The sequence below is a fragment of the Myotis davidii genome, unplaced genomic scaffold (genome assembly GCF_000327345.1).
Source record: "Myotis davidii unplaced genomic scaffold, ASM32734v1 scaffold107, whole genome shotgun sequence".
Classification (NCBI taxonomy): Eukaryota; Metazoa; Chordata; class Mammalia; order Chiroptera; family Vespertilionidae; genus Myotis; species Myotis davidii.
In genome coordinates this window covers 6,439,252-6,452,298 of record NW_006383012.1, presented here as the reverse complement: position 1 = coordinate 6,452,298, position 13,047 = coordinate 6,439,252, and the positions used below count along the sequence as shown (strand labels likewise).

The following is a 13,047-nucleotide window of genomic DNA, read 5'->3' as shown; positions in this document are numbered from 1 at the left end:
ATTACCCGAGAGAGAATTGGAGGTGATTTTGTGAGGAGATTAAGAAGGGAGGAGGGGATAGAAGCTATGAGTTGTTTTCCAAATTTTCTGTGTGTGAAACCTTTAAAAAAAAGAATAGGATAGACATGAATCTATCCCCCCCCATGTTTTATTTGAGTATTTTCAATCATACAGCAAAGTGGGAAAAATTTTGCAATGAAGCCATCCCCTGGATTCTAATGTGAAAGTAATTGGCTTTGTAAGTATCCATCCTTCCATCTTTGTGTCCATCTATCAATCCATTTGGTTTTTAAAATGCTGACATCAATATACCTCTCCTAAACGTGTCAGCATACATGTCATCAATCAGTTTTCATTATTCAGTGTGTTTTTCCTTTGGAGGCATACGTTATATATGTACAAACTTAAGTGTACTGTGCTAAGTTGTGACCCAAACTTCTGTCAAGATAGAGAATATGCCATCACTCTAGAACGTTCCCTCTTGCCTGTTCCCAGCCAATCCCCACCTCTGTCCCTTAGAACCGACCACTCTTCTGATATTTTTTCAGAATAAAGTAGTTTTGCCTATGCATACGTTATATATGTACAAACTTAAGTGTACCGTGCTGAGTTGTGACCCAAACTTCTGTCAAGATAGAAAACATGCCATCACTCTAGAACGTTCCCTCTTGCCTGTTCCCAGCCAATCCCCACCTCTGTCCCTTAGAACCGACCACTCTTCTGATATTTTTTCAGAATAAAGTAGTTTTGCCTATTCTAGAATATCGCATATCTAGAATCTTACAGTGTGTACTTTTGTACAGTTTTGTGTTAAGGCTTTTTTTCTTTAACTCGGCGTAGTGTTTTTGAGATTCATCCATGTTATTGGGTGTATCAGTAGGTCATCTGTTCTTATTTCTGGGTAGTATTTCATTGTGTTGGTAGACCACAGTTTGTTTAGCTATTTTCCTATTGATGAGTACATGGGGTAGTTCAAATATACCACAGAGAAGTATTAACTGTAGTCACATCAACCAAAAAAATGAGTTCGTGTGTCACCTCTGACACACGTGTCATAGATTTGCCATCACTGCTCTAGAACGTTCCCTATTGCCTGTTCCCAGCCAATCCCCACCTCCGCCCCTTAGAACCGACCACTCTTCTGATATGAAATCTCTACCTTTGGACCACTTTTATCCAATTTCCCCACCCTCTTCTCCAGCCTGTGGTAACCACAAATATGATATTTTTTTCTCTTCTGATATTTTTTTCAGAATAAAGTAGTTTTGCCTATTCTAGAGTATCGCATATCTAGAGTCTTACAGTGTGTACTTTTGTACTGTTTTGTGTTAAGGATTTTTTTCTTTCACTCGGTGTAGTGTTTTTGAGATTCATCCATGTTATTGGGTGTATCAGTAGGTCATCTGTTCTTGTTTCTGGGTAGTATTTCATTGTGTTCGTAGACCACAGTTTGTTTAGCCATTTTCCTATTGATGAGTACATGGGCTATTTCAAATATACCACAGAGAAGTAGTAACTGTAGTCATCATGTTGTAGATTACATTCTCATGACTTATTATCTGATAATCGGAAATCTCTACCTTTGGACCACTTTTATCCAATTCCCCCACCCTCTTCTGCAGCCTCTGGTAACTACAAATATGATATTTTTCCTCTTTGAGATTTATTTATTTATTTATTTATATATAGATTCCACATATAAGTGAGATGATATAGTATTTGTGTTTTTCTGACTTATTTCACTTAGCATAATGCCCTTGAGGTCCATCGATGTTGTCACAAATGGCAGTTTTCTTCTTTTTTATGGCTGAGTAGCATTTTATTGTGTCTACCTAGATGCATCTTCTTTATCCATTCATTTGTTGACAAACTCTTAAGCTGTTTCCATGTCTTGGCTATTGTGAATACTACTGCGGTGAACACGGGGGTGCATTGCTCTTTTTGAGTTAATGTTTTCATTTTCTTCTGATAAATACCCAGAGTAGAATAGCTGGGTCGTAAGTAGCTCTACTTTTAATTTTTGAGGAGCCTCCCTTCTGTTTTCCTTAGTGGCTGCACCAACGTGCAGTCCCACCAACAGTGCACAAGGGTTCTCTTTTCTCCACATCCTCGCCAACACTTGATTGTTGCTTTATTGATGATAGCCATTCTTACAAGTGTGAGGTGGTATCTCATTGTGGTTTTGATTTGTATTTCCCTAATGATTAGTGATGTTGAACACCTTTACATGTACCTTTTGGCCATGTGAATATCTCCTTTGGAAAATGTCTATTCAGTTCCTTTGCCCATTATTTTAAAACTAGAGGCCCGGTGCATGAAATTCATGCATGGATAGGGTCCCCAGGACTGGCCGGCAATCAGGGCGATCAGGTTCCCCGTCTCCCGGTCTCCCTACCTCCTCCTTCCTTTGCTCCCTCAATGCCCCATGGTCACTGGTCGCCTGCCATGTTCCACACCACCCCCTGGTGGTCAGTGCACGTCATAACAAGCTATTGAACTCTTGGTCTCCTGGTCGAACTCCAGAGGGGACAATTTCCATATTTGCCTTTTATTTCTTATAGGATGGGTTTTGTTTTGTTGTTTTTTGTTTGTTTTGCTATTGAGTTATATGAATTTATATATTTTGGATATTAACCCTTGCCAGATACATCATTTGCAAATAATTTCTCCCCTCCATTTGGTTACCTTTTCTTTTTGTTGATGGTTTTCTTTGCTGTGCAGAAGCTTTTTAGTTTGCTGTAATCCTACTTGCTTATTTGTTATTCTGTTGCTGGTGTTATATCCAAAAAATCATTGTGAAGACCCATGAGAGGAGCTTTTATCCAGGCCAATTTTTTTAAAACCTGTGTATTATGTGGGCTACATTCAGGAGAAATACATTTTCTGGACCTTATTTGTTGCATTTTACTAGTTTTGTTATAATTTTATTTGAAATCTCTAAACAAAAAACTAAGTTCTTATTCTTTGCTGTTATGTAACCATAAAAGCAATGCACACAAATTAAGTATACACACAAAACTTTGAAAACGATTAAATGCAAGTTAATTACATTAGCTTAATATAAGGGATGATATTGTTTGCTGAAGCTAGATTGGTGCTTACGCTCAGTAGGTGGTACCCTGTTTCAGCATGAATTCTTTTGGGTTGGCAGGCTTATCTAACTGGGCGCCATGCGACGACTTAATTCATCTGCCATTTTTCTCCATTTAAATGCACATGAACTGCTTATTCATGTCACTGGCTACATCATTTAAGTGTTAACTTCACCTCTGTGCCTCTATTCTTTTCTTTCCATAGAGTGTACACAGTATAAGTTGCGTGCAGCAAATTGTGTACCAACATCCAGCCTTATAGGCCTAATCTAGATTATGTATGGTTTGTTTATATTAATTTATTTTAGGTTATAATAAAAATGCATAATTTAGAAATCTAGCAAACTGTAGACCTTGAAGAATATATACTCAGCTGGTGTGGCTCAGTGGATGAGCGTTGACTTATGAACCAGGAGGTCACGGTTCAAGTCCTGGTCAGAGCACATGCCCAGGTTGCAGGCTTGGTCCCCAGTGGGGGGCGTGCAGGAAGCAGCTGATCAATGATTCTCTCATCATTGACGTTTCTACCTCTCCTTCCCTCCCCCTTCCTCTCTGAAATGAATAAAAACATATTCTTAAAAAAAAAAGGAATAGAAATCACTGTTGCTCATGGTCCCAACAGCACAGCATGAGAAGTCTCAAAAGAGGACAGACACGGCTAGAAGTGACACCAAGGCCCAGAGGTCCTAGTGATCTTGTCAGGGCCCCTGGTGAACATTTCAGTCCTGAGTGTGAAAACAGAGGATCCAGGGAGAGGCTGGTTCGGGAAGGTCACGACGGAGAACGTGCACCAGGTGTGCTTGTTAAACCATCAAGGGACGCCCACACCGCTGCTGGCTTCCTGCGTGGCTCGGCTCACCTGGAAGGGGCTGAATGTCCTGCTTACTGCCTCCCACAGTCAGTGGTTGGCATCGGATGTCACGGGCGGAGACAGGAACCTGGAGCGTAGTAAAGTACTACCCGTGGTGCCAGGGTACACCTCTGTTTTCAGGTTTTTGCATTTCGGGTTTTCTTAAAGCAAGTCACATTGTCAGTACAACGGGGAGACGAGTGTTGCGCTTGCTGTGTGTGTGTCCTTTACTTATTCCCTTACTTAGATCCTTTTTTCATTGCAGTGAGTACATTTAACATGAGATATTCTCTCTTCACAGGTTTTTAAGTGTACAATATCGGATTGTTAAGTATAGGAACGATGTCATGAAGCCGATCCTCAGGTCTTGCATAACTGAGATTTTATACCTTTTCAATAGTAACTCCCCATTTCCCCTCCCCCACCCCAGCCTCTGGCAACTACCGTTCTGTCCGCTGCTTCTGTGAGCGTCCGTGTTTCAGATACCTCATGCGCGTGGAATCACACTGTGCTTGTTCTTCTGTGGCTGGTTTATTTCACTTAGCGTGACGTCCTCAAGGCTCGCTTCCGGTATCGTGTATAGCAGGATTTCCTTCTTTTTTAAGGCCGCTTAGAATTCCACGTCCTCTTCAGATGTACACTAGATGCAGGGCTCCATCTTAGTCCCAACCCTCCTGGACCCCTTCTCCTCTGTTGCCAATTCTCTTGTAATTTCCCAGATATCTTCATGGTCCCTGTTGACTGGATCATAAAGGGAATGAAAGAAGGTTCCGGAATGCAAGGAAGGGCTGAGGCCTGAGCAGGAACTGGGGGGGGGGGGGGGGGGGGGAGATCAAATCCCACAATTGTGTGGTGCTTTGCTGTCCCCCTGCTGTTTCCTGGGGGCTGCTATTACACCTTAGTATCGATTTTCCATGGACCACCTTATAATTAGGCACTGGAATGTTTCCCACCACTTCCTCTCCCCATGGAAACCCCTGTATCATGGTGACTGAGCTTAATTTCCCTTGTCCACTCATCTTTTATTAAAAAAAATATTTTTATTGATAGAAACATCAGGGATGAGACAGAATCTTTGATTGGCTGCCTCTGGCACGCCCCCTACTGGGTATTGAGCCTGCAAAACCCGGGCATGTGCCCTGACTGGGACTCGAATGGTGACCTCCTGGTTCATAGGTTGATGCTCAACCACCGAGCCACACCAGCTGGGCTGTCCACTCATCTTCGAACTTTACCCAGTGGGCATGGCCCTGTCAGCCCACCAGCCATCACGCAGGTGGGCCCTGCCTCTACCAGGCTCTCTCTGCAGGCCACACGGCAGGCAGCCCAGCAGTGGGCAGCCCTGGTGCCTGAGAGCAGAGGGCTTGGGAAGAAGGCAGCATTCATTTTGTGAGACTCCAAAGGCCTGTGGTTTGTAAGCCTGTTGGAAATCCCATCCAACATACCAGCCAGGTTTTCCTAAATCTGCAGCCTCAGTGCTCGAGGAGCCCGCTTGAGGAGTTCTGTAGGTGGTAATTGAGGTTTGTACGTTTTTAGGTAATTTATTCTGGTTTTCTTCCCATGGCCTGTGAGCTAGAACTTAAATACAGCTTCTCTGTAGTGGTGTTCCTTCCTGTTTAGTGAGCCTAGCATAATATTTTGTCTTCTGGGCTCAAATAACCACGTAATTACTCGGTAATCATATAGTAATTAGCATGTACTATATGCATTTATTACATAATTATGTTCCTGGGGGATTGCATGGCAATTATACTTAGATTCAGCATATCATTTTATATACTGTGTAATGAACAAGTGTATAATTTGCTGCTTTTCCCTTTTATCCTGATTTCGGTTTACCAACCAGGAGTTGGAAACTTCTCCTCCTCTTGCCTTGTTTACTGTAATTGGGCAGGTGCGCCAGCTCCTCCGGCCTCTCTCAATGCCTCCTGATTACACGGCGAAGAGAGTGCTGGGAGCTGGCGGTCCGCGGTGGGCTCCCAGCGTCCGCACGCTTCATATCTGCTCCTGGTCCCGAACTCTTTAAGTTGTTAGCTTCCCAACACAGAGCCGATCAGAGAGCTCCACGCACCGCCAGGTAAAGGCAAGGTCTCCCTGAAAACCCAGGAAGTGCTTTAATGAAAGCGGAGCAGCCAGGCTCCCCGCACGGTGCTCACGCCCGCCTTTCTCTCCCTTCGCAGTGGAGCACATCCCCAAAGGGAACAACTGCCTGGACGCCGCCAAGGCCTGCAACCTGGACGACACCTGCAAGAAGTACAGGTCCGCCTACATCACCCCGTGCACCACCAGCATGTCCAATGAGGTCTGCAACCGGCGCAAGTGCCACAAGGCCCTGAGGCAGTTCTTCGACAAGGTGCCGGCCAAGCACAGCTACGGGATGCTCTTCTGCTCCTGCAGGGACATCGCCTGCACCGAGCGGCGGCGGCAGACCATCGTGCCCGTGTGCTCCTACGAGGAGAGGGAGAAGCCCAACTGTTTGAACCTGCAGGACTCCTGCAAGACAAATTACATCTGCAGGTAGGTGGCGGGGCGGCCGGCCGGGAGATGAATGAGGTGGCGGGGAGGACCACTGCGGCTGTGGCTGTGGCTATGGCCAAGCTTGAGTGAGGGGAGGGCAGGGCAGGCATTGGAGAGATTGGCCAGAAACTGACCGACCCTGTGTCTGACACATGGTCCTTCAAAAGCCGGTCAGGTGATTGCTGTGCTGGGAAGGTTCCCAGTTTACCCTGGGGGAGCTTCGGGAATGAGGCAAATACCACTGTGCTTAGCAAACAGGGAGGGGCCCCGAGCCAGGTGAGCCTGAAGGCACATGCCCACTCCACAGCCCTGAGACTCTGCCAGGAGTCCCCAGGGGTTAAGTAAGTCAGGGGAGGGGTGGGCTGGAGATAGGGAGGCTCATGGCCATCGAGGTCGGAACACTGGGGAGACCAGAGAGAGGGTTTGAGCTGTGTCTGAGCCCTGAAGAGAGTTCCAGGATCCCTGAGTCTGTTCTGGGCCACCCGTCGTCGATGTGGGCCGAAGGAGCAGGCCCCTTCCTGCTCGGCCATGCTCCCAGGTCCCGCCTCCATCAAACACGGGCTAAGCTGGGCCTGGTGTTGAAAACCGTGGCTTCCTTTGCCCTTTGGGCCACTTACTGCTTTGATGTTTGACGGAGTGCCTGAAGATGGTCTCCGTTTTTGTGTGTTTGTTGTTGCTTTGTTTTGGAAGCAATAGAGAATAGGTAGAGGGAGAGAGAAGGTCTCTCTTCTCGCCCCCAGCAGTCACTGTCAGCAAGGTGATGTGTGTCCTTCCAGAGTTTAGGACAGAGTTCCGCTGCTGATGGAGCAAGTAGATTTTGGAAGCAGAGACTTGCCTTTGCAACCTCAGGCGATGCTGGTGACACACTCGGGTGCGAAGGCCGGTGTAGGGCCGGAGGTTCAGAGGGGGCATCCCATTGGCAACACCTGGGCTCTGTTCCCAGCGTAGAGCCAGGAGCCCTCCAACACCGCCTCTGACAAAATCGCATGCACCCAGCAGACGCTCACAGTGGACAGGTGCGTGAGGGTGTGCGATGTGCCTGGTTTCTTACCGATGCCCCAGTTCTAAAGAGCAGGGAAGAGAAGACTGATACTTTGAGGATGCTGGTGAACTGAGTTTCTGGTTAATTATTTCATTTTGGTAGAATGGACCCTCCCCCACCCCGTCCTTCCTTAAACTCGCTGTAAGAGGGACCAAAGCAAAAGAGAAGCAGAACCGTCGCATGCTGAAGACCTTCAGAGTCATGTCCCTCTTCTTTTATTATTATTTTTTAAATTGGAAGCAGGTGACCTGCTACATGAGGAAGAGCTCAGGTGACCACGTGGGTCTTGGGGGAGGAGTCAGGTGTTTCTACAGAGCAGCTTCCCCAAGGGCTCTTCTTCCCTTCCACGCCCTGTTCCATTGAGTCCCTCTTAGTTGCCAGCTGGGGTCTGGATGTCTATGCTGGAAGGGTCCCGAGGAAGAGGCAGGGCCCCCCACAGCTCAGACCTGGGAAGCCAGTCAACCAGGGAGCCACAGAACCCCCCGCAGGAGATGGACGTGGTGAGGAGCAGGACATGGGGGAGGGCTGGGGGGGTGGAACAGGCAGGAGCTTGCTCAGGTGTAGGATGTCCTGGAGCAGAGAGTCCAGGAGACTCCTCTTCTGGAGACCTTGGGTCTGAAACCCAAGTTCCTGGGCCAAGGTCAGTCTGTGAACAGAAGAGCTCCCTCTTTTAGGAGCAGGACTGGGTTTCCAGGGTCTCCCTTGGCTTGGAGCCAGACAACTCTCTCTGCCTTTGCAGATGCTACCCTGTTCCCTGGTGTCTCCAAGCAGCTGTGTAGGGAGCAGTGGGTGCGTCTTTCGCCCAAGGGGCAATGCTGGGAGGTGGGGGAAGGGAGGGGTGGAGCCTTTTCTTCTTACAGGGTTCATCTTGCACACAAAGTCTGGGGGAGGTCCCCGACATCCCCTGCACGGGCTGGAAGCCCACCCTGAGGGCTGCATTGGCAGTACCTGGCTGGCTTCTCCAAAAACAGAGACTCCTCAGCGGGTTGGTGTGAATTCGTCAAATCAGATTGCTCTCCTGCTAAGCTGTAGTGAGAAAGAGCGGGGAGCTTGGGAACTTGGGGAGTTGGCAAGAGGAACCTGCAGATAGTGGGGTGATTTGGGTGCTGTTTTGGGGGCTCAGACTGATCTGGTGGGAAGGTTCCAGGGACCGTGTGTGTGGAGAGACAGCCCTGATAGGATAGTGGCCGCGGCTGATGGGGCAGAAATGAACAAGGGGCAGCCCTCGCCTGATAACCAACCGCCTGGCTGGCCGCCCCAAGGTGGGCACGTGACAGTGGCCACCCTGCAGAGGGACTGGAAGGCCGGCTGGGGGCGGTCTTTGTGCTGCTGCTTCCTCTCTGGCTGGAGGAGGGATCGGATCCTGGACTGTCGGGGGCCCTACCAGGTGAAATTGGCCTCGGTGTGATTGATGGGTTTCATACCCTATCTTGAGTCTTCCCCGCGAAGGGGAATCCGGGACTTCCCCCGGTGTTACCTGTCGTCATTTATCCCATGATTGCTTTCCAGAGCCGGGACTTGAGACTCCTGATTACCCCCTCCCTATTGGTTGTGGTCAATGTAATTTAAGCTGCTAGGTAGCCTTGCAGTGTTTGCTTCGATCAGATTTTATTCATCTTGTCTTTAATTTTATCCTTTATCCCCCCTCAGTCCCATCTCGGTGAGATCCCTGCCAGCAGCAGCTGGTCCCCCTGGAGCTGGGCTTCCCTGGGGTTTTACCTTCAGGCGCCCTGACCCAGCCCCATCCAGAGGGAGGGGTGCGGCTGGAGGGATGATTTCAGGGTTAACTGGCATCGCCCCAAAGCTGAAAGGGTGGCAGGAGGGAACGTCACTTCCTAAAAACCACATTCTTCGAAAGCTCACACTTGCAAATGCTCCGTTTCTGTCTCCACGTGAGTGACTATCAGAGCTGCTCGGGCTCATTAAAACTTGCCGCACTTCATGTTTCCCAGCTCTCAGCACACAGGCGTGCTTCCCCGAGGGTCTGCCAGTGCCTGTCTCTCTCCTGCCTGGTGCCTTCAAACGGAGGAGATGCAACTTTAGCTTTTCCTTTTGACTCGTGCTGCTTTCCTCGCTCCCTTTTAGGGAAGCTGACAGGCTCCTTTTCTCTGGCGGTGTTTGGGGAGCCGGAGAGCGTGATGGGCCGGGCCTCAGAGCTTGTCTGGAGAAGAGCAGGCGCGGAGGTATTATTAGAAGGGTGTGATGGAGTTTAAAAGCCTCCCATTCCTCCCCTGAAGCAGTGTCTCCCTTGCCGCCGTTCTCCTGGTTGCTTTCTTAGTGCCTGCGAAGATGTCAGGGCTGAGTGTGGCCATAAAGGAAGCATAAACCTCTATTCCTGATACGTGTTGCTGTCTCTACATAACTTAAACCTATGCTCTACCCCGTGTACCCCGAACTCGGGTATCCAATATAAGCGCAGCCCTTGAGCGCTGGCTCGGGGAGCTGCAAATATGTTCATATCTCTTTTATTTGTCTAATGAAGCACTCAGATGTCTCAGCTATTTTTTTTAACGTAATCCTTATGCAAGGATATGTTTTATGATTTTTAGAGAGGGAGGAAGGGAGAGAGAAACATTGATGTGAAAGAGAAACATCAATTAGTTGCCTCTGGTATTCAACCCAAATGGGGATCGAACTTACAACCCAGGTATGTGCCCTGACCGGGAATCGAATCCATGGTACCTGGTATGGCACTCCAACCAGCTGAGCCACCGAGCCTGCACTCTGCTATTTTTTTTATTATTTTTTTTTGCCGAGATGTCTAGCGTCTTCCTCTTGAGCATGTCCCTTCCAGTTTTTATGTGAGAATTACAACGTTATATTCCAAAACCCGTGAACGGTGCGGTGTCAGTGTTGGAAGCAGCCAGGAGGGTGCTTGGTGGGTCAGTGGCTGAACCCTTCTTGGCCCTTCTCTGCATTTGCAGCAGAGTTGCTGCATCCTTGGGCTCCAGAGTAACAATTCTTAGTCCATACTCAGCTGTAGCCCCCGTTTCTCAAAGCATGACCTTTGCCCTGGGGCCTGGGGGCTGAGGGTTTCCAGCCAGAAGCAGCCCTCCAACTTGCACACATTGTATTCCCAGACTCTCTCTTTCCTGGCAGTGCATCGAGGTGGAACTGAATAGTGTATTTGTTTGCTGGCTAGCCCTTCCTTCCTTCCTTCCTTCCTTCCTTCCTTCCTTCCTTCCTTCCTTCCTTCCTTCTTTCCTTCCTTCCTTCCATTCTTCCCTCCATTCTTCCTTCCTTACTATTGTAAGAACACTTAACTTGAGATCTACCCTCTCTTAGCAGATTTTTAAGTGCATAATGCATTATTGTTGTCTGTAGGCAGGACGTTGTACAGCCGATCTCTAGAACTTACCTCTCATAACGGAAACTTTATCCCCATTGATCAGCAACTCCCCACTTCCCCTCCCCGCAGCCCCCAGCACCCACAATTCTCTTCTCTGTGGCCATGCATTTGACCATTTTAGATGCCTCATGCAAGTGGAATCGTGCAGCACTGCTCCTCCTGTGACTGGCCCGGTTCACGTAGCATCGTCTTCAGGCTCATCCACGTGGTTGCATAGAGCAAGATGTCCTTCTGTTTCAAGGCGACAGCACTGCTTGGTCAAGGATGTCTCCTTTCCTCTAGAAAGATTCTGATGATGCTGAACCTCAAAAGGGAAGGGACCAGAGCCCGTGTGCCCTCTGAGCCCAAGGCTTTCCTGGCCCTGCTGGTACCCGGCCTCTGTGTCCCCATAGTTTCCAGGAGAGGTGGCTTTCATCAGGTCACCAAGTACATGGTTCTACTTTTCCCAGGGACTGAGGGCCCTATCATTATATCCCAGACATCTGAGGGTCTTGTTTTCTTTAGTTTTAGCAGAACCAAGAAGGCTCCAAAAGCATTTGAAATGTTCCGAATTCTGCCCTAACCGGCTCCACATTTTCCACGCTGAGGCCGACCTTTGCACCTTAGAGGAAATGTGTTGTTGTTAGTTCGTTAACCGGGACAATTGGGGAAACACGTCACCGAGCCACTCAGCGCATTTCTGCTCCAGGCACTCACTTGGTCTGACAGAGTTAGGGCAGCTTTAAAGGGTGAGGAATGTGTTTTATTTGCCTGGGACCAGCCCCTTCCTCGCACAGTAAACTGTGGATCTTGGCGATCAAGGTCACTTTCCATCTCCTGGCTACATCCCTGAGCTGAGAGCTGTATTCTCCCATCGCTATATCCGGGCTGGGCTGGTCTCGCCATGCAGCAAGCGCAGGGGAGAGTGTCTCCGAGGATAATGAATGCCCAAAACTAGATGGGTAGATTAATTTGGCATTTAATTTTATTTTACCCTGATTCATTCACAAATGGAAATCGGCAATTAGACAATGCAAACCTTTGAACCGTGGAAGGAAAGTTTCGGGAGGATGAGAAAACACAAGTCAGACATTTTCCAGTTCATTTGAGCAGTTTTCCTTTCACGTGATTACATGGGTGTCTTTAGCAACGTGTTCAGAGAGTCGGGCGGCTCGATTTTAATGCCTTCCACCTGCGTGAGCTGCCTGCCACCCAGCCTCTGTGCTGGGGGGTCCCCGGGCCCCTGCGTGGGTTGCAGAGGGTTTATCAGGGGTCCAGGAGGAAAGCAAGGATGGCCTCTGACCTCTGCTGCCGCCTCTTCTTCCTTGGCCCAGGCAGGCAGAGGAGCATGCTTCTTGTTGCCTCTTCCTGCCTCCAGCCCCGCCCGGGGGTGAGATGGGACCTGAGGCCGTGGAGGAGGGAGCTCGCCACCTCCCAGCTGGTAGGGTAACCTGACCTGAATCAGGCAGGGGCCTGCTTCAACCTGCTCCGGCTTGTGGCCTCCGAGCTCCCTCCTTATCTCTCCTTTGGCAGAGGCCGGTGTAAAGCCTTTGTCTGTTCCTGCTGGAGCCTGTCGCTTCCAAACGCTTACCTAGATTTACTCCGATTCCCCGCTCTCCAGCCGCCCCTTCGCTGCACCTGCCCGAATCCTCAGCAAAGGCACCTTTGCCACTGCTGGCCTTCTCTTAAAAAAGGTCTTTATTGTTGACAGTAATAGAGATGTCCCTCTTTTTTCCCCCCCATTTCCCCCCTCCATCCCAGGCCTTCACCACACTGTTGTCTGTGCCCATAAGTTATATATATATATATGGATTTGGTTAATCCTCCCCCCACTCCAGCCCCTTCCCTCTGAGATTTGTCAGTTTATCTTTACATTGGAATGTTCTGTGGAAAGACGGGGTCCTGGCACCAGAGCTGTATTACTGTCCTTCTGTATGAAAGTGGGTGGAAAGGAGCGGTTTGGATCCACCCAGGAAGCCCAAGCAGAGCGCCTCATGTTTTTTGGGGGTCGGAGGAGTCGTAGTGGAGGGTCAGCAGCCAGACTCAGATCCAGCTTCAGAGACTGAGAAACAGGGTAAGTCAAGTCGAAGGCAGGTGCTTAGTGTTGGGGGTGGGGGTGGGGTGGGATGCAGTGATTGGGGTGGGACCTCAACAAAGTCAACAGGGAACAGAATCTCAGGATTAAAGGGTGAAGGGCATCACTAAAGGGCATCAGTGT

At 48.9% G+C, this 13,047-nt stretch overlaps 1 protein-coding gene across 2 annotated transcripts in view; it reads left to right on the top strand.

Moving 5' to 3' along the window:
- GFRA1 (GDNF family receptor alpha 1) overlaps nt 1–13,047 on the top strand; it is a 182,008-nt gene that overhangs the window by 124,137 nt on the left and 44,824 nt on the right. For both annotated transcript variants that reach the window (XM_015557998.1, XM_015557997.1), the window contains one exon: nt 6,123–6,459. In XM_015557998.1, the coding sequence (XP_015413484.1) occupies nt 6,123–6,459 (337 nt within the window). The remainder of the gene's footprint in view (nt 1–6,122; nt 6,460–13,047) is intronic.